General features: G+C 38.1%; 1 protein-coding gene across 1 annotated transcript; it reads right to left on the reverse strand.

Moving 5' to 3' along the window:
* Positions 1 to 1,251: 1,251 nt before the first annotated feature.
* C13H11orf54 (chromosome 13 C11orf54 homolog) lies at positions 1,252 to 22,160 on the reverse strand. The gene is made up of 9 exons (XM_028156969.2): positions 22,094 to 22,160; positions 16,044 to 16,191; positions 13,396 to 13,494; positions 10,158 to 10,231; positions 9,511 to 9,612; positions 8,391 to 8,567; positions 6,452 to 6,601; positions 2,479 to 2,595; positions 1,252 to 1,558 (listed from the first exon to the last, which is right to left on the reverse strand). The coding sequence occupies exons 2-9, from the start codon at positions 16,096 to 16,098 to the stop codon at positions 1,385 to 1,387; spliced, it is 948 nt and encodes a 315-aa protein (XP_028012770.2). The 5' UTR covers positions 16,099 to 16,191; positions 22,094 to 22,160; the 3' UTR covers positions 1,252 to 1,384.
* Positions 22,161 to 22,318: the final 158 nt, after the last annotated feature.

The following is a 22,318-nucleotide window of genomic DNA, read 5'->3' on the forward strand; positions in this document are numbered from 1 at the left end:
TTTAATCACTCTTTAAAAATACATTTTTATTGATTTCAGAGAGGAAGGGAGAGGGAGAGAGAGACAGAAACATCAATGATGAGAGAGAATCATTGATCGGCTGCCTCCTGCATGTCCCACACTGGGGATTGAGCCTGCAACCCAGGCATGTGCCCTACCAGGAATCAAACGGTGATCTCCTGGTTCATAGGTTAATGCTCAACCACTGAGCCATGCTGGCTGGGCTTTAATCATTTTTTGCTACAAACCAGTACTTATTTAAAAATAATATTTAGTAATTTATACTCAAAGGGCATGTTACAACGAACATCCTGAGAAGACAATCAAAAATATTTTTTGAGGATTTACCATGTGCTTAATATTGAAGAGCTCCTAAATCTGCACATTGTTTGCATTAGTAAGATGGGATAGTTCCTTTCTGGCTAATGATTACTGAAGAACACTGAGGAAAATTTCAACCATTATAATCAGTAAGAGTATAATTTTATATATCTCGAAGGACAGTGGCCATGTTTAGCAATAGCCTCACATAAATTAAAATATATACTCTCTTCAATGTTGTATTTTGATGCTGTTTGTTTTCTCTTCTCTTTTTGCAAGTAACCAACAAAGCACAAACTGCTTCCGGTTGGCAGAACAAACAGAGGAGGAATCATGGCTAACCATCTAGTTGCTAATGTTTGTGAAAGGAAATTGCAAACTCTGAGTATGGTTGAACTTCACCAAAAGGGGTAAAGCTCCTTCTGACCTCTGTATTCCATGAGAAAAGTGTTTAAATTATTAAACACTCTGACTTCTAAAATGAAGTTTTAAAATTCAATAGAAAGATTCAACAACTATCAAAATTTCCAACACTGATTTTTCTAATATCCTATCACATGACTCCAGGTCTTGTTTATATTTAAGGTATAAATATAAGACTGATTTTTAGAAAAAAAGAATGAAGAACATCTCCATTATGTATCTTTGTTCCCAATAAACCTTTTCAGATAGACCAGTGGTTGGCAAACTCATTAGTCAACAGAGGCAAATATCAACAGTACAACGATTGAAATTTCTTTTGAGAGCCAAATTTTTTAAACTTAAACTTCTTCTAACGCCACTTCTTCAAAATAGACTCGCCCAGGCCGTGGTATTTTGTGGAAGAGCCACACTCAAGGGGCCAAAGAGCCGCATGTGGCTCGTGAGCCGCAGTTTGCCAACCATGGAGATAGACCTGTGAAACACAGCATAATGTCAACATACCTTTCATTTCAAAGGCCAAAAATAGAGAGTTTAAGTAGTGAGATAATTTCTGTTGGATTTTATATTTGCATCAATTCCTGCGTTAATCGATTAATTAACTTAGTTAATCATTTCTTTTTCTAAATGAGTAGCAGTTGACTTAATCCCGCCCAAATGAGTGAGTCTCTTTTGGTTGATCAATGCGATAGAGAAGCTCTGCAGGTAAGAAGTAGCCAAGATACTCCACTACATCTGGGGTAGTGTCACAATGGTAGTGTCCACCTTCTCCATGGTGACTAAAACAGTGAGTGTGCTCCAATCGCAAATCAAACCCCTAGAACAATAGACAAACTATCTGTTAATATTCAAATTATTTTGAACAGAATTTACTTAAGGGGGAGGGAGACCTTTAAAATTTGTATTATGATAGTTTTTATTTTATTGTTTAAGTAGGTAATATATTCATATGATTCAAAAGAATATATGCAGTAAAATATATCTTTCCATTTCTTGCCCTCACCACTCGCTTCCTTTCTTTGCAGGCAATTAATGTAAGCAGTTTCTTCCATATCCTTGTAGAAAGATTTATTTTTTTCACTCAAATAGTAGTACTCTGTACATATTGTGCTGCATATTGTTTTTCTTCATTAAACAATATAGCTTGAGATCTTTGTATATCAGATCATAAGAGAGTTTCCTTCTATTCTATTGTATGTACATGCCACTATCCAACTGATGTTTAGATTATTTCCAGTTATTCTATTCTTATAGCAATTCTGTCATGAATAACCCTGTAACTAATAATTTTACACACTTATGCAAATATTTAAGGATAAATTCCTAGGCATGTAATCATTGGATCAAAAGATATCACTAGCCAGTATTTTGGTAGATATTTACTTTGAATTTATCTATATTATAATATTTTTCCTAGTGTATAGTATTATAATATAATGAACAGTATAATAAACAGCAAATACAATGAGTCATGTTGTAATTCTACTATTTAATAACATGACTTTGGGTATTATTTAAAATGCCTGTGCCTTCATTTTCTCAAAGGTAAAATCTGCTCTGCCTAACTCAAGATTGTTAGCCACCTGCTTCCTTATCTTTCAAGATAATTCTAGAGACTATTCTAGTTCTTAAATAACAACACAAAAAAATGCCAAATTAAAAAAAAAAAAAAAGATCCTAAAACTTGAGCATTATCATTGTGGTATACTACAATATAAAAGACAGATACAGACTTACTGGGTCTTTGGAGACAAAAACTGGCAGACAAATCAAAGGAGCCTTCATCTCATAAAAATGCAACCAGTTATTCACGTCTTCATCAGAGTTCAAAGGGCAGGGAGAAAATTCTCTAGGCTACAATAAAAGATCATTAAACAGGTAAACATACTGAATACTTTCGAGAATTAAAATTTTATATTAAGTTAAAAACTTTAAGAGTTCTTATACATTGTGTTGACTATTTTTGGCATCTAAAGTTATACACCTTAGTTTTTAAAAGGATCAGTAATCAGTGTGTACACACTAAAACGTATGAACGAATAAATGAAGGAATGAGTCTATTAATATATTTTTACTTTTTGTAGCCTCGGCTTTCCTGTGAGTATATCCTCATCCTAATCTTATGTATCATCCTATAGTGCACAGTATTTTTTATTAACTATATTTGCCATTATGTACATTAGTTTCTAGAACTTGTTTTTTTTTAAATTGGTTTTTAGAGAGAGAGGGAGAGGGAAAGAGAGAGAGAAACATTGATCGGCTGTCTCCCACACACTCCCTGAACAGGAATCGAATTGGTGACATCTTGGTACATGACCAGATTCTCAATCAACTGAGGCACACTGGCTGGGTGAACTCATTCATCTTATAACTGAAGTTTGTACCCTTTGACCAACATCTCTCCATTTTCCCCTGCCATCACTCCCAAACCCCTGACAATCACCATTAGATTCTACATATAGGTGATATCATGCAATATTTCTTTCTCTGTCTGGCTTATTTCACTTAGTATAATGTCCTGCAAATTCATCCATATTATCATAAATGGCAGGATTTCCTTCTTTTTTAAGTCATATATACATTATTCACAGTAGCCAAGTTATGAAAACAACATATATATGTATATGTATATATACACACACACACACATATATATATATACATGTATATATATATATATATATGTTGTTTTCATAACTTGGCTACTGTGAATAATGCTGCAGTGAACACAGGAGTGTATAATATCCCTTCAAGATACTGATTTCATTTCCTTTGAATATATGTGTGTGTGTGTGTGTATATATACACACACACACACACATACACACACACACACACACACACAACTATTTTCCTTAATATCTATAATTCTGTTGTAAATAATTTGGAAAAGTAATTAGTTTCACAAATGTGCTTCCTTGCACGGTCAGCTGGCATGCCATTTAAAATTAACAGGATAAAAAACAATTAAAACAATACATTTTCTAATGGCTTTACTGATAAAATCACTTCATTGATTCATTCACCTATTAAAAATTATATTAAAAGTCTCGAATGCCCTGGGTCTGTCTTCAAATAGTATTCCATACTTAATGTTTTATAAACTTACTACTTTTAGCCCATAGATTGTAATTTTCATTAGTTCTTTTTCCCAATCTACAACCATTCTAATAGTAAAGTCTATGTATTGAGTATGGGATTCTGGCAATTAAAGTAATAATCAGCTTCTCAGACTTATATTCACATCTATCTTGATCTGAAAAACAAAGACATTGAAAAGAAAGTTCTAAAACATTAACATGACTCTAGCTAGACATCATCGTACAATGTGACTTACAGTATTGTTTGTCATTAAAATTTTAAAGTAATACAATCTAGTAAAATTATTCAGGGTATCTTTAGAGGTAAAATTCTCAATGTGCATTAAAAAAATCCTTAAGGGAGAAACCAAGATGGAGGCATAGTACCTAAACTGCCTGCACAACAATTTCAAAACTACAACTAAAAGACAAAAGGGACATCATCCAGAACCACAGGAAGGCTGGCTGAGTGGAAATTCTACAACTAGAAGGAAATAGAAAAGCACACTGAGACTCACAGGAGCTACAGAAGGCAGATGTACAGAGGCACACGCGGAGAGGGCTGGCAACTGAGTACGCGGCTGGCTTTCTCAATCAGGAGGGAGAAAAAAGCTCCTGACTGCTCTGAACTCCAGTTCTGGGCGATACTCTGGGGACCCAGACTCATTAGGGGAGAAACTGGACTGTCTGGCAGTGGGCGAAACTCGAGGGCGGCTTTCTCTCAGAGGTGCTTGCAGCGATTACTGCGGGACACTGAGACACAGGGGCCTCTTAGGGCAGGGCTGACGGGAAGCCATCGATGTTTGCTCCGCCCTGAGACTCAGCCTCATCCAAGATGAGCGCAGAGGCTTTTGCAAGTCTTATCTCATTAGGGTGTCTCCAGCACAGAAGTTCTCCCATTGTAGACACAGCTGATCCTCACAGCCAATTGGCCTGGAGGTCAATTCCTCCCAGTGATACCAACAACAATCAAGGCTTAACTACAACAAGACTGTGCACACAGCCCACAAAGGGGTGCTCCAAGAGTGTCCACCTCAGGTAACTGGGGAGGCTGAGTCACTGGGCCCTATAGGATACCTAGCACACAAAGCCACTCTATCAACTCAGGGAAGCAGCCAAAATGCGGAGACAAAGAACCAGGTCACAAATGAAAGAAATGGAAGAAAGCAAATGACTGGATATAAAGTTCAAAACCACGGTTATAAGGTTTTTCAAAAATTTCCTAGAAAAGGCCAATAAATTTAGCAAGACCCTCAAGGATATGAAAAAGGACCAACTAGAAATTAAACATACACTGACTGAAATAAAAAATATTATACAAAGACCTAACAGCAGACTAGAGGACCGCAAGAATCAAGTCAAAGATTTGAAATACAAAGAAGAAAAAAACACTCAACCGGAATAGCAAAAAGAAAAAAGAATCCAAAAATTTGAAGATAGTGTAAGGAGCCTCTGGGACAACCTCAAGTGTACCAACATCCGAATTATGGGGGTGCCAGAAGAAGAGAGAGAGCAAAATACTGAAAACCTATTTGAAGAAATAATGACAGAAAACTTCCCCCACCTCGGGAAAGAAATAGACTTACAAGTCTAGGAAGTGCACAGAACCCCAAACAAAAGGAATCCAAAGAGGACCACACCAAGACACATCACAATAAAAATGCCAAGAGCAAAAGACAAAGAGAGAATATTAAAAGCAGCAAGAGAAAAACAGTTAGTTACCTATAAGGGAGCACCCATATGATTGTCAGCTGATTTCTCAACAGAAACTATGCAGGCCAGATGGGAGTGGCAAGAAATATTCAAAGCGATGAATAGCAAGAACCTACAACCAAGATTACTCTACCTAGCAAAGCTGTCATTCAGAATTGAAGGTCAGATAAAGAGCTTCACAGATAAGAGAAAGCTAAAGGAGTTCATCACCACCAAACCAGTATTATATGAAATGCTGAAAGGTATGCTTTAAGAAGAGGAAGAAGAAGAAAAAGGTAAAGATAAAAATTATGAACAACAAATACATATCTATCAACAAGTGAATCTAAAAATCAAGTGAATAAAAAATCTGATGAACAGAATAAACTGGTGAATATAATAGAATCAGAGGCATAGAAAGGGAGTGGACTAACAATTCTCAGGGGGAAAGGGAAATGGGGGGTGTGGGAAGAGACTGGACAAAAATCGTACACCTATGGACGAGGACAGTGGTGGGGGGGCATAAGGGCAGAGGGTGGGATGGGAACCGGGTCAAGGGGAGCTATGGGGGGGGGGGGAAGAGGAACAATTGTAAAAATCTGAACAATACAGATTTATTTATTTTTTAAAATATATTTTATTGATTTTTTACAGAGAGGAAGGGAGAGGGAGAGAGAGTTAGAAACATCGATGAGAAAGAAACATCAATCAGCCGCCTCCCGCACACCCCTCACTGGAGATGTACCCGCAACCAAGGTACATGCCTTGATCGGAATCGAACCTGGGACCCTTGAGCCTGCAGGCTGACGCTCTATCCACCGAGCCAAACCGGTTAGGGCAATACAGATTTATTTAAAAAAAAATCCTTAAGATCTTAAGCACATGCACACACATACATATCCACAAATGCATGCATTCAGACCCCCACAGGCCCTTACCATAACATGAGTCTTCACTTTTCCTTTCTGAATTACAAAAGTACCTCCCATCCCTACAGGCTTGTCTCCATAATGTTTTTCAAGAGTCTGTCTCATACAGGTCACAAAATTAAGTTTTCCATTTCTTCTTTTGGCTTTCACCTCAATGACCTAGAGAGGACATAAATATGCATACCATTGTTCTAAAGTGCAAAATTTTATGTAAATATCTACCAAAGGAAAACATACAATCTAAATGCCATTAAGCAAATATTCACTTTTTTATAGATGTGTGTGTGTGTGTGTGTGTGTGTATGTGTGTGTTGTGTGTGTGTGTGTGTTATAGAACATTTACTCTAATAATAATTCTTAGTCATGCTTTCTTGGACTGAGAAAGAGTTATGGCTAAATCCTTCACTGAACTCTAGAGATTCTTATCATTACATGTCAAGGCGGTCAAGGGTTGAGAATTCCCTGGCTGAAAGGTTACTGCTTACTATGTGTAATTTCTAACCTCAGTTTGAAATGAGACTTTCACTCTGCCTATAGTACTTTCTGAATCTCCCATAACTGGATTATTTAATTGCAGGGGAGGGGAAAATGATTACATTTTGTCACTTCCTTTAAAATTCTGGACTTAGGTTATCTTCACTTTATTAGGTATTTTTACTTTACTACCTCATTTCTCAAAGTAGCTGAAGCAGCAATCTGTATTTATAAAATCTAAGTGTTCTCAAAGCTAAAACTGAAATCATCTTGTGTTCTAACGTGAAGTAAATCTGAAGTGAGGCATTAATTTTCCTTACCTCTGTCTTGCTATAATTTTTTGCTACCATCATTTCTAATTCAATCAATGTTTGATCAGTCAGGAATGAACAAATTGCATAGATTCTAATTATAGGTAGACATTATCAGCTACATGGTTCATCTACACTGAGTGGCCAGATTATTATGATCTCTGAACACATAATAATCTGGCCACTCAGTGTATATCCTATATAATAAAAGGCTAATTCAAAACAAAATGTTAAAGATTTATAAATATCAAATTGTCCCCTCGACCAGGAGTTCGACCAGCAGGCAGGCCGGCCAACCACCCATGTCCTCTCCCCCTGGCCAGGCTGGCTGGACCCCACCCATGCATGAATTCATGCACTGGGCCTCTAATGTATATATATACTGAGTGGCTAGATTATTATGTGTTCAGAGATCATAATAATCTGGCCACTCAGTGTATTTGACTAACACCCCATATGGATGTCCTGATACCTTATAATTCCTAAAAAGAAGAGTATTGCTTAACCTTTTGCACTCGGATGTCGAGTGTGACTCGACACGGTTAGCATCGGTAGCAGCTTGTATGTCGAATTGTATTGAATGTATCAATAATTTGAAATATAAAAAAATCCAAATAAATAAGTTTGTATGAAAAGAAACTCCCGTTTTTTATTCTACTGCCGCGCTTTGTAAAATCTGGGGTATTTAAAAAATTAAATCCCAAGTAGAATAAAGGAATCGAGAAAAAAGCAATTGAGTGCAAAGGGTTAATATTCTAAAACTCAGTTTTAAATGAGAGTTTCACTCTACCTGTAGTACTCTCTGAATCTTTCATAACTGGGTTATTGAAAGAGCTGCTTTCAATTGATTTCAGAGAGGAAAGGAGAGGGAGAGAGAAATAGAAACATCAGTGATGAAAGAGACTAATCAATTGGCTGCTTCATGCATGCCCCACAGTGGAGATTGAGCCTGCAACCTGGGCATGTGCTCTGACCGGGAATCCAACAGTGGTCTTCTGGTTCATGGGTCAACGCTCGACCACGGAGCCACAACAAGCTAGGCTAAAGAGCTTTGACTCAGGCACTTTGGACATTTTTTAGAAAACCATATTTGTGGCAATAAAAGTTCAAATTTGTAGCTGAGAACTTGTGAAGAACATTGTGTTTTTATGGACAAAAATCACCTTTCCAGGTTGGCCCTCACTGGCAAAAAGATTAGCCAGTAATGCACACCCATAATCACGGTATTTCTCACTGTATTTCTCCAGTAGGCACCCTCCATCTTCAGGGTTAATGCAGGCAAAGTAACTTCCATTCACAGGAGGTTTGTGTTCACTTTCTGTTTGAATAACTGGCATAAACTGAAAAGAAAAATAAATAAGGTAAAATTAGTCAATCTTCGTATCTCTCTGCAAACAAGGTATCTTGAATAATATGACAGAATTTTATCCTATGTTTTAAGACATTTTATTTCAATATCTAATAAGAAAACATGAAATATAAACTATTTAATTTTAGATTCAAAACAAAATGTTAAAGATTTACAAATATCAAAAAGCTGAAAAAAACATTTTATAAAATGTTTACAATATTTCTCATAGTATTCCTATTACATTGTAACATTTGCTTTATTTAAAATGTCTAATTAAAATTTTTTTCCTTGAACAGTAGGCAAATTATATTGACTCTGCAGAAGAACTTGATTATTGACTAATGGTCATATCTGTAAAGGTTGTGAGAGAATGGGCACATTGAAGATGTCATTCACTCCTCTGTTTATGAGATGTGAAGAAACAGTGCTATTTTTATGTTGGAAATATATTGACATTCACAGTACTAGATATTACATTTTGTAAATAATCATACTACTGGTGTAGGTTTCTACAATTTGGTCGGAAAAGGGGTGTTGACTAGATTATTAAATATTCCACTCATCTTCTGATCGAATGCTGCTCTTGTACCAAAAGCAAAGATTTATGGAGAAGCTGAAATCCTCTGATGTATAAGGATTACAATCTTTCACAATCCAGATCCACAGCAGACCACAGCAGGACCTTGGACTCACCTAAGAAAGAGTGTATACCCTAAGAAAATCTGAAATTAGGGATTAGCGCCCTATTATAGTTGCATCAGTTGGAGCATGTGCTATAATACAAAACTGTATCAAATAGCAAATCTGTAGAGAGACATGATATTAACTACTTACAATTCATCCAGAAAGTTAAGATTTCTGATAGGGAAGGAAAGGCAAAAGGCAAACCAAATGTCTAATCAATAAAATAAAATAATTATATATATGCTGACCTCAGAATTGAACCCAAGAGTCTGAAATGGACCTGCCCCCGCTCCAAGAATGAAAGCTCCAGGAAGCTTGATTTCTTTTGCAATCTTATTTAGATCATAAACCTATATAAGAGGAAAACAATATTATTTAAATCATAACTTAAACAAATTCCCAGGTTTACTTTTACGACTGAGTCCATCAACAATTTCTTGCCACATTGGTTAGTAATCTTACCTAATAATAGACAAACATGTAAAACTGACCATACCTCTGCTACGCCACCAGCCAATCAGGAGTGATATGCAAATTAACCCAATAAAGATGGCGGTTAATTTGCACACACAGGAGGTAGTGACGGGGCGGGCGGGACACTTGCCATGGCGACGACACAGGCGTTCTGCCCACCCCCAGTCTCTCAGGGCCTTTGGGCAGTGTGGGAAGGTGGGGCTGGAGCAGAAAGAGGTGGCTCCCAGAGCGGAAAGAGGTAGTTCTGGGGCCTGAGCAGAAAGGGGCTGGGCTGGAGTGGAAAGGCGGTGCCGGCAGCCAGAGAAAGGAAAGCCCATTCTAGCACGAATCTTTGTGCATCGGGCTTCTAGTGTTCTAATAAAAGGAATCAACCCAAATTCTACAATCTTCATGTGAATGTGAAGAGTAAAAGTACACTTACTTTTTTTTTATTTACAAGAGGCAATAAGTAAGGCACACCTCCTACTTCTGCAATTCTAGTTTTACCACAGATTCCTAAAAAAAAAAAAATCTTAAATTTAGGCAAATATCTAATTAAATTACTATAAAATGCCAGAAAACACTAGTTTAATTTATTACGAGTAAATAACTTTCCCATTCTCGTAGTTTTACAAATAGTTGGCATTGGAAGATGTAAATAGCTAGGATCCATGTTCTGTTCCAACTACCTGTGGCTCTAATTTGTTATAACAAAGCATGCCTTGATATAGTTGGTAGCATAATAAGAATATGAAGTTGATTATAATAGGGAAAGGGCTAGAATTGGGGCCAAAACTTGGATTGGATGAGGTTTCTATAATTTAATTTCTTGTCTATAGTGACCTATTCCTTTAAAATTTTGGGGGGTTTTTTGGTAGTTGGGGAGAGGTTTAGCTAAAATTGTATTTTAACTTAAAATATTTTACTGTGGTAAAACATAATATTAGTTCTTTTAGAAATCCATATACAAAATCCTCTTGTCAAAGTTGTTTTTTCCTAAGGTTGTTTTTAAAAATGAAAAGTAATTAGTGGTAAACATCAGATGCTAGGAACTTTCTACTTTCATTTTTTTAATCCTCACCCAAGGATATATTCATTGACTTTTAGAGAGAGAGGAAAAGAGAGAGAGAGAGAGAGAGAAAGGAACATCAGTGTGAGAGAGAAACATGGATTGGTTGCTTACTATACACATCCCAGCTGGTAACTGAACCTGCAACTTAGGTATGTGCCCTGACCGGAATCAAACCTGCAACCTTTTGGTGTATGGGACAACGCTTCAACCAACTGAGCCACCTGGGCAGGGCTCTACTTACATTTTTAATCAACATCACAGGTACCACTAGACACAATTTGGGAGAAGACTTTTATTTTTAATGTAGAGTGGAAAATAATTACCTTTTGTCTGAGAAAAAGTAGTTTTATCAGTTTCATACTAACAGTATTACACAGTAAAGTAGATATAATTGCTCTGTTTTTTCAGCTATGCATATGGTAGATGTACATAATTCTTTTAGGTTACATTTATAATTAGCTATTTTGTACGTTTTCCATGGGATCAGCAAAAATTACTCATGGATAAGACTCTTTATTATAAGAGACAGTAATGCTGAAGTTTAGAGAAACCACCAATTGAGTACTATTTTAGTAGTTCAGAGAAAAGACAAGTAATGGCTAAAAATGGTGACTTGTAGAGATGAAAAGGAAATTAAGAAAAAGAACAAAGAAAGAATAGGCAATTATGATGAGTTAAATTTTGGACTTGTTGATCTCAAGTTGTCCTTAGCATACATAGGTGGAGATGTCCTATAAATGACAGTTGGAATTATTGATCTACAGCTAACAACAACAACAACAAAGAGATCTGGGTGACATGTACAGATTTCAAAGTTGTTGTATCCAAATAGTCATTAAAACCACAGGGGTAAATGGAAAATCCGAGAGAGATTGTATAGAATAAGAAGAGGCTGAGAAAAGAATTCTGGAAAACACCCAAATGTAAGAGCCTGCTAGAAAGAGAAGAAATCAGGAGAAATGAGGAAGGAAAGAACATCACAGAGGTAGGAAAGGCACCAAGAAAGATGAGGCAAAAGAAGGAAGGAGAGGGGAGAACCAAGGGGAGAGAGAGTGTCAGGTAACAATGGGCAAAAAGTATGAAGTATGTAGAGATCAAATAATGCTAGTAAACATACCCAGGTCACCAGGGACATGAGCAAGATCAGTTCATGTAGAAAGTGCCTAACTATGCTTATGAAAGGTCATATATACATATCTGACTTCCTTAATATTGTAATTTAAAGACTCACAAATTATTGACAAGAAACCTCTTGTTCAAAGTATTACCCTTTGGATGACAGAATTAAGATTAACATTTCTTTCTTTGTACCCTCTGTGATTTCTGATTTTTATTTTATTTATTTGATTTTTTTAAATTGGGGGAGAATGTATTACCTAAAAATTGGAAGAAACATAGCTATAAAATAGCATTGCACTAAATGCTTTCAAGGTGTGAAGATAAATTGCCATCTGGCACACAAAACTTCTAGAATTTATAGGTCTACTTAAAATCAAAGACTGTTTAAACTGGAAAGACCCCCCAAAAGGACATTTAAATCCCCCATGAATCCCAGGTACATTAGTTAGCTCTCCCAGGGTAATGAAATCTGAATGTGGCAGAGAAAGAACTAGAGTTCAGGACTTTCATGTAAACTATTTTTTAACAAAGATGTCAGTTGCATACTAAGTGAGTGAATGAATATTAGTGTTTATCTTCAAATTTTTCATCACAGTAGGGTGTAGCAGGAGAAAGTTGTATTTGAGAAGCAGATCTAGATTTGAATCCTGGTTCAGTTTTCACATCTATAAACGAGGGCTAGTACTTACCTTGCAGTGTTATTGTAAAAATTAAGACATCAGATATAGGTATCTATCATACTCTCTGTCAAATTCTATTTACTCCACAATAATAATTTTCTTTTAATAATAATTAAGTAATTATTATTCTCATTTTATTTTTTAATATATTTTTTTATTAATTTCAGAGAGGAAGGGACAGGGAGAGAGAGATTGAAACATCAGTGATGAGAGAGATGCCCCCAACTGGGGATCAAGCCCGCAACCCGAGCATGTGCCCTTCACTGGAATTGAACCCGGCACCCTTCAGTCAGCAGGCTGATGCTCTCTATCCACTGAGCTAAACTGGCTAGGGCTATTACTTTCACTTTAAACATGAGCTGGAAGATCACTTGGCAAATTTGTTGAAGGATATAAGTATTTAAGAGATGATTCAAATACAAGGTTTTTAAGTTCTCTTCACATCTTATAAATAAATAAATAAATAAATAAATAAATAAATATTTAAGTAAGCTTCCATAACAGTCACTTGACCACTTAAAAACAAAATTCTCATGTAATAGCAAGGATTCTAGCCTACTAAATATTTATTATATATCCTATGAAAGTTACAAAATACATAAAACACACCATCTTTCCACAAGAGTACAAAATATTTGACCAACATAAGAAAAGAGTGAGCATAGAAATTAAGCACAATGTAGTCTAAAAGTTGAAACAATATCCTTATTTGTAGATACTTTAAAATAATCCTTAGTCCTTAAAACTCATTCTGGATTCAGAAAAAAGATTAGGACTGAAAAAAAAAGCTAATAGCAAAAATTGCTTACCTTTTACAGGAAAGGTAAATGGCTCCTTAGTCAAATCAGGGCAATCAACTACAGACACCTGCACATCAGCAAAGTTATCCTGTAGCCCCTTCTGCAGAACTAATACAGACAAGGAAAGCGATTACTTACCATGAGGTAAAATTTGTCACCACATATCAAATCTTCCCTCAACTTTTGTGTGTGTCGCACTTCTAATCTAAACTTGTGTAATTAAAAAACGGGGAAGGGATCTTATTAATGAATACAATTCAACATTAGACACATAATCAATCACAAGATATCATGTAGACTCAGACACATAAATACCAGTATAAATCATAGTTATTATAAACCACTGAGGAGAAACACTGCACTCAGGTGAAGACTACCTTTCTTTTGGGGAGAGGATTCCAAAGATATATTGAAATGTAAATATTTAAACTGATAGAAAGTAAGCAATTACATGCAACAACTTCCTTGAAGCTTACAGGTTGAGAAAGACAAGACACAAAAGAGTATCCTACCTAATAATAGACAAATATGCAAATTGACCATACCTTTGCTATGCCCGCGTTTGGCCAGGAGGCGTGGGGGGGTGGGGGGGTGGGGGGGCGGGACTCGGGGTGGCCGATTGGGCCGGCGGGACGCTGAGCTCGCGTCGCCAGCGGTGGCTCGAGCTCAGGGTCTGCGCCATGGCTGTGCTGTGGCACAGAAGGGGCCTCTGGGGCAGCGAGCTCACGTCCCGCCGCGGACCATCAAAAGCGGGGGAGCTGGGTGCCTGTCCGCTCAGGCACCAGGCCTTTCAGAAGCCTCCGCCGCGCCGGAGGCTTCTGAAAGGCCTGGTGCACCAGCGGACAGGCACCCAGCTCCCCGTGATCAAAAGCAAAAGTGTGGGAGCTGGATGCCTGTCCACTCAGGCACCAGGCCTTTCAGAAGCCTCCGCCGTGCTGGAGGCTTCTGAAAGGCCTGGTGCATCAGCGGACAGATACCCAGCTCCCCTGTTATCGAAAGCGCAAGGTGTAGGGGACCCTACACGTGCATGATTCAATCATGCACTGGGCCTCTAGTATACTATATGATGTATTTAAAAAACAGATCACTAAAGTCAGGACAGTAGTTACCTCTTGGTTACAGATACTGACTGGGAAAGCACATGAAGGAGCTTTCTGCAATGCTGGAAATATTTTATATCTTGATGGTAGTGACATGGGTATAAACATGTTAAAATTCATCAAGCTGTACACTTAAGATTAGTGTACTTTACCATAGATATATTATAATTCAATCTGTGCCCTGGCCGGTGTGGCTCTGTTGGAGCACCATCCCATACACCAAAACGTGGGTGGGTTTAATTGCCGGTCAGGGCACATACCCAGATTGTGGGTTCAATCCCTGGTTGGGAGCAGCCGATTGATGTTTCTTCCTCTCTCTAAAATCAATAAAAAACATATCCTTGGGTGAAGGTTTTTAAAAAAAAAAAAGTAAAAAAAGCAAACATAGATGTCTCAACGTTATAAATCTGAGAGCAATATACTTTTAAGGATGAAAAGTTCTTATAAAAATTTCTCTGAAAGTAGTGTCAACCATTAGTTTAAGTCTTGTAGAATCAGTCTCTAAAAAGCAAGAAGTCATCCTAAATCTAGCCTCAGCTGTCCTGTCATATCAGACCGATAGAAAAGAAATACAAGTAAAGAGTACTAGCAATACAGATTATTTATGAGCTGTCATTCAGTTTTGGGGGAAAATAGGAAGGTATAAGAGAGCCACAACCAAGTAAAATATGAGTCCACTTTTTGACTTCAACCTTATCAGAGGGACAGAGGAACTACCAGGACAGATACTGTGAGAAATAAGGTTAGGTTTTAGAGTTACCATCAGAATACAACCTAAAGGCTGTCAAACAAATGTTAGCATTCTGACAGGCTCTCCAGCATGGCTCAGTGGTTGAGCATCGACCAAGGAAACAAGAGTTGGTGGGTTCAATTCCTGGTCAGGGTACATACCTGGGATGCAAGCTCAATCCCCAGTAGGGGTGTGTGCAGGAGGCAGCCCATTGATGATGTTTCTCTCTTATCGATGTTTCTATCTCTCTATCCCTCTCCCTTCCTCTCTCTCTAAAAATCAATAAAAATACATTAAAAATTATTCTGTCTTCATTTTATATTCCTATTTTTTCTTTTTCTTTTTTATCTTGCCTAATTTATCTTGTGAAGCTGTCTTAAATTCTTGTTTAAACAAGGTGAAATACTTAAAAATACATGGAGACAGAAACATATAAGCAAGCAAGTTCATTGGCAGTCTGTCATAAGGGATTGGGAATAGTATATTAAGAACCTGATTAATACACTACAGTAGGTTATATGTTTAAAGAATACTGTAACTGATAAAAAGTTAATACAGCAAAATTGTATAATTCTTTGAGCACCACACACCCTTAAACCTTAAATGTAGATTATTATATTTATTTTCATTCTGTAAAATGATCATCTTCAAATAGTGAGTTTAATTTTTTTTTGAGGGCCAGAATTTTGGACTCTCAATACAAATAGTATAGAACAAGTACTGAAAAGGAAAACAAGTTCTGTATTGAAAGTGCCATTGCGTAAATCATATCTTAGAATATTTTTTTCCTTAGAATAATTTTAAAAACTTTTAAGCATTGTACTTACCTCCAACAAGTTCCTCTAGACTTGGCATATGAAAAGAATACTCAGCACAGGCCATTTTCTTCTTCACGTGTGAGGATGCGCAAATAAAACTACTGTAGGCTAATTATCACAGGAGTTCACAGTGCACCAAGCACGAATAGCTGCTGCTCTGGAAATGAACATTAAGAGTTCAGTTATATAAAGAGGGCAAAGGGCATTAGGTTTCTGTTCTCACAGAAAGGCAGCCACGCCCAGTCGGTGTGGCTCAGTGGTTGAGCATTAACCTATATGAATCAGGAGATCATGGTTCAATTCCTTGTCAAGGCACAGGCCCAGGTTGTGGGCTGGGCTCAATCCCCAGTGCGGGGCATGCAGGAGGCAGCCAACCAATGATTCTCTCTCATCATTGACATTTCTCTCTCTCTCTACCTACCTCTCCCTTCCTCTCTGAAATCAATAAAAAAATATATAAGATCAATAAAAATAAATAAAAGGCAACCACAACTTCTAGTATTCAATATTCCCAGTGACAAAATGTCCAAGTAATCTCTTTTAATACCGATACTTTATATAATTGACATTTAAAATAGACAAGAAATGGCAAACCAAGAGGTCACAGGGTTCATTTTCTTTAGTCATAGACCTGGATTGAAGTATCATGGGGTTTTCTAATGGTTGGGCTAAGGACTACAGGTCCTTACAAAAAGTAGTTATTAAGCTTTATGAAGTAATTAAATGGTTGTACATAACAGTACAGAATGCTCAAGTACTTCTATATAATAAATCATTTGTGTTTTCTATTCTATATTTGACATTTAGGCTAAAAATTAAACAAGATTCTTAGATTATCACTTTTAAAAAAGAAAATTTAAATTACTAAGAGAAATAAACTTCTGTTAATGATTAGCTTTTGAAATTCAAATTTTCATTTACAAATAAACATACTTTCTTAGTAAACAGTTTCAATGTTTAATTATTCTGATAATCTAACCAATTATAATTTGATATTTTAACAATATATGCTAAGTATATTTTATAATAAGTAGGTATATATACACAGAAATTAGGTCTTACCTCAAATGTTCAGATGATAAAGTGTGCAAGCAGAGGGAGATAAATAAAATGAAGGCAAAAGAAACGAATAAAAGTAATAATGTGGGCAGGAAATCCCACTCTAGGCCAGTTGCAACAAGGAACAAAGGCAAAAGTTGAGGGTGCCTCTAAGAGCACTGCTGGAACTCTCACTAAAACTGTTAATGGAAAAGCTCATTAATCTGAATAGTCTCTGCTAGCTACATGCTTACTCAGTAAGTGAAAGGTGGTCCTTCTGCAGCACTGGAAAAATTCTTTCAAAAAAAGTTTCTTTTTAACTTTTCCAAAGGGTCCCGGGTTTCTTATAAACTGAATTTTAGTTTTGATGATAATTTCAAACTACACATCTCCCACAAATATGCTATTGCATACACTTAGAACTTGACATTTATTTCTGTACTTTATCAAACACAAACTTTTACTATACTTTAATTAATATGCATATTCTTGTTTCCCAAATAAAAGATAAACTGTTGATAATGGGCCCCAAGTTCTATATAATTATAATTCAATGATCTCAAACATATTTTTAAAAAATATACTTTTACTGATTTCACTAGAGGCCCAGTGCACGACATTCGTGCATGGGGAGCGGGGTTCCCTCAGCCCGGCCTGCGCCCTCTCGCAATCCGGGACCCCTCTGGGGATGTTGGGACTAAACCGGCAGTCAGACATCCCTCTTGCAATCCTGGACGCTGCATGCACCAGTGACCACACTTTCCATACAGTGAAAGGCATCTTGCTGTTGTATGGGCAGCTACATTTTTTTTGCCCTGATTATAAAAAGTAGTCCATAACATGATCCTTCTGAGGCAATAGTACCATTTTTCCCATCTTATGGGTGGAAAAACTGAAGCAGAGAGAAGTTAAGCAAATTGGCTTTGTCACACAGTTATAAGTGTCAGAATCAAGGCTGACCACAAAATGTGCAAGCCAGAGTCCATGCATGTCATCGCTGCATCATCCTGTTTTTTCAGTGTTAGAGTAGCCTTGCCAGGTTTTAATTTTTAAATCTAAGAGACTGTTCCCAATATATAGGGTAGGATCCCTAGGCCTGCCCGGCGATCAGGGCCATCTGTGGGGTGACCAGCGGGCAGGGCAATCAGGGGCCCCCCGCTGGCACCTGCCTTGGCTGGTGGCGCCCCGCCCCCAGTTGCTGCTGCCATTCACCTCCCTCTGCAGGGTCGGGGCAGCTCCTGCGTTGAGTGTCTGCCCCCTGGTGGTCAGTGCGCATCATAGTGACCGGTAGTTCTGCTGTTTGGTCAATTTGCATATTAGGGCTTTATTATATAGGATAGAGAAAGGGAGAGGGAAAGATAGATAGAAACATCAATGATAAGAGAGAATCATTGATTGGCTGCCTCCTGCACGCCCCACACTGGGGATCAAGCCCACAACCCGGGCATGTGCCCTGGCCCGGAATCGAACCCGGGACCCTTCAGCCCGCAGGCTCTATCCACTGAGCCAAACCAGCTAGGGCCTCAAACATATTTTTAACTGAATAATCTATAATTGCTCAGGAATTAGACATTTTAACTTTTCCTTTAGAAATAATTTCAGATGGACAGAAATACATATAAATAATTCCTGTATACTCTTCACCTAGATTTTCCAAGTGTTAACATCATACTTTCTTTACCATACGCCCAGCAAGTACTAATTAAGAACATTTCAAAATCTGCTCAATTAATGTAATTTATTTATAATGAGGATAGTAAAAGCATTCTAGATATTTCTGCTTCTAGTTCAAATAATAACGACTCAAGTTTAAATTCAAAATATATCCTAATTTTACACCCTTTACTATCTTTAAAAAGGTCTGTTTTTTTGGTTTACTTTTTCACCAAAATAGAAAGCCCAACCCTGGGGGGGGTTATAGACTGAATAACTGGTTTAGAAATGTAGAACTTCAATCAAGCCAACAGCCCAGCAGGCAGCGTGGTAGTGAGTGTTTAAGTGTTTAAGTGGGAGCTGAGGGGTGATGAGAGAAAGGGATAGAAAGGTTCTGCTATAAACCCCGAGTGGCTCCAGGACCGCTGTGGGCCACATGGAGGCACCCAGCATTTACCTTTCATACTCCATTGCTGAGAGTCAGTGGCCCAGAAGTAGGGTCTAGAGATGGGAATAGAAATACTAGTAGGAACCAGTTGGATAAATGGAACTGCAGAAACAATGCCTAAATGGGTGAATGAGCTATGGTAACCAAGCTGATAACTATTGAACCGCATTTCATGTACCAGACACTATGTTAGGCACTTTACAGACATTCTCTCAAAACCTCTTACAACCATGCTGATGTCCTCATTTCATAGGAGGGAACTGGCTAGAGAATACAGTACTTACCTGACACCACACAGCTATTGTAAGTGGCAGAAACAGAATGCAAGCCAAAGCTAACACACTGCAAAGCCAGAACTCACCACACATGCCAGTTAACCAGCGAAGGAATGACACACTTCAGCTCGCAATAAGGAAGAATTTGTATTGAGTGACCTTACAGCATTCAGAGGATACCTATGATGATCTGTTTGCTTTGTTTCCCGCCCCCTAAACCCGTCATCTCTTTAAAGATAGGGCTGTTTCTCACATCTGACTTCTATTAAAGAACAAATTCAAATGAGTAAATTTGAGGATCTAATTGGCTTTATTAAGAGATCTGTGAACCAGGCCACATCCCATCCAGTAAGTAGAAGGGCACTCCGAGAGATGGTACCTAAATGGAAGGTTTTTCTAGTCAGAAGGGGGTGGCAGACAAGTTATTAGCAAAAGAAAAGAAAGGATTATTTTTAGGCCAAGTCCTATTCTTTTGGGGTGAAAGGACAGGAGGGTTGTTTATCAAGCAGATTACCTGAGTAGTTTTGATCTGGATATTCTAGATGGATTGGTTTAACATTTATCCTGGGAGAGGCTGAAACTGCAATTAGGTTAGTTATTAAGTTTGGGTTTGGTGAAGGGGCTTAGCAAAAGTGATTCCATTCTGCCCTGTTCCTTTTTTTTAAACCGTTCCAAGTACCTAGTAAACAACTGGTGGAAGTTCAGTCTCAATGTATTCAACATTTACAACGTACCAGACTCAAGGCCCTGGGACAGGGCTGGCTTTACGTGTGTATAACTCAAGGCCATATGCTCAGAATGGCACTTGGTTTAATTCTCGGTTGTCATCTTACATTTGAACTTTTTTTTGAGACTGATAGGGCAATGGAGCTTGCAAGAAATGAGAGAAGAGAGGTGCAGTGTGCATGCCCACCATCATTCCTAATTACCCCCTTTCACATGAAGTATTTGTGAAGCTGGGTAAGCATAGAATTCTGGTGGACCCATGATCCATGGGGTTTAGCGGGATTCAAAGTCCCTCGGTTCCATAGTATTGATAGAGTGTAATTAAGGAAGAAAAATAAACAGGTGAGTTTGTCTCATGCATTTTCTGCTGTTCTAGTAAGAACAGTATATGCTTGCATGCATTATGAAATAAAAATTGTGAAATTTCAATGACTCTGCAAATGATTTAACAAATGTTCTTATATATTTTTTAAAAATATTTTTATTTATTTTTTACAGAAAGGAAGAGAGAGGGATAGAGAGTTAGAAACATCGATGAGAGAGAAACATTGATCAGCTGCCTCCTGCACACCCCCCACTGGGGATCACGCCCGCAGCCTGGGCACATGCCCTTGACTGGAATCGAACCTGGAACCTTTCAGTCCGGAGGCCGACGCTCTATCCACTGAGCCAAACCAGTTAGGGCGTCAAATGTTCTTATATTTGTACTAGAGGCCCGATGCATGCATGTAATGCGTGCAAGAGCAGGCCTTCCATCCCCCGGCTGCTGACACCGGCTTCCCTCTGGCACCGGGACCTGGGCTTCCCTTGCAGTCCCAGCTTCCTCTGGAAGGATGTCCGGTGTAATTAGCATATTATACTTTTATTATTATAGATTTAAAACTGGAATTGCACAATATAAGGAATGGTAAAAATCATGTTAATGTAAACTTAAAATTGTTTTAGAGTAAATTAAATAGCAAATGAATGCTAATAAATAATAGCATAATTAATATTTAATAGCATGATTAATAATGCTATCAATAATTAATAGCAAATTAATATTATTAATTAAACCACCATGACAGGTCAAAAGAGAACTACAGAAGAAAGCAAGAGCTTATATTTGGGTGTGCTACAGAGTAACACTGGCTTCCAGTCAGTACAAAGGTTCCATACTTTGAGTGGCCATCAAAGCATGATCATTTCACAGCTTATATTTTAGGACCTTTAATGATACTTTTCCCGATTTTTGAACAAGTGACCCTGCATTTTCATTTTGTAATGAGCCTTACAAACTATATGCCCAGTGCTCCCTAATACGGCAGTGGATGGGACATCCACACGTGTCCTGGAGCTCACATTATTTCATAGACTGGACATGCCCACAGGATCAGACTTTTTATGCCTGGAACTGTTCATTATTTGGATTAAAACTGAGTGAATAGACCAGATTACCTTCTAGGTCTGCCCAATCCTGCGATCACACTAACTAACCTAAGACTAGACAGGTTTACTGGCTTATCATATGACTCAAGAGGTCTGAAAACCCACAAATCAGACCAGCTTATTCCGTTTTGTGACTGCTTTGGGGAAGAAACCCCACCAAAACTAAGCTAGTTTCTAAACTGGTTTATGTTAATACTCGGGAACTAAGCGGGGCGGGGGGGGGGGGGGGGGGGGGGGGCTGAGAAAAGGAATTTATCTCCAGTGATATGTTAACCAACTCCTGGTGGCTGACCCCACTTTAAAGAGCTAACAGAAGTCCAAAGGTGGAGAGAACTGGGTGCCCTACGCAGCAACACTGGTTCCAGGACAAAGGTTCCATATTTTGAGTGAGAGTCAAAGCAAGATCCTCTCAGTTAACACAGAAGAGATTTCTGAAGGCCAAAGTAGACACAACCCGACAGCACACTCTAGCACCACACACACCCACTCACCCACGCCCTGGACGCCAGATCTGCAAATGCGAGGCCGCCGGAAACAAACCAGGCTGTTTCCTCGCACTTCACACCCTTTCTGTTCACTGGGCCGCACAATTTCTTTCTGTCGTTTGCCTAAATGTTCTTGGCTCTAACACTTACCTAATCGGTTAGGGAAGCCTGCACCTAAACCCTGCCTCAGGCAACTCCGCCTCCTCTGGGTTAGGAGTTCAGGCTCCGCCC

Source organism: Eptesicus fuscus, chromosome 13 (genome assembly GCF_027574615.1).
Source record: "Eptesicus fuscus isolate TK198812 chromosome 13, DD_ASM_mEF_20220401, whole genome shotgun sequence".
NCBI classification, from domain to species: domain Eukaryota; kingdom Metazoa; phylum Chordata; class Mammalia; order Chiroptera; family Vespertilionidae; genus Eptesicus; species Eptesicus fuscus.

Coding starts and splice junctions, on each gene's coding strand:
- C13H11orf54 (XM_028156969.2), bottom strand. CDS start 16,098: ATGGCCTGTGCTGAGTATTCTTTTCATATGCCAAGTCTAGAGGAACTT. Junction 10,232..13,395: donor ATTTACCTTTCCTGTAAAAG/GTAAGCAATTTT, acceptor TTTTTTTTTTAG/GAATCTGTGGTAAAACTAGA. Junction 2,596..6,451: donor AAGTGAAGACTCATGTTATG/GTAAGGGCCTGT, acceptor CTTTTATTGTAG/CCTAGAGAATTTTCTCCCTG.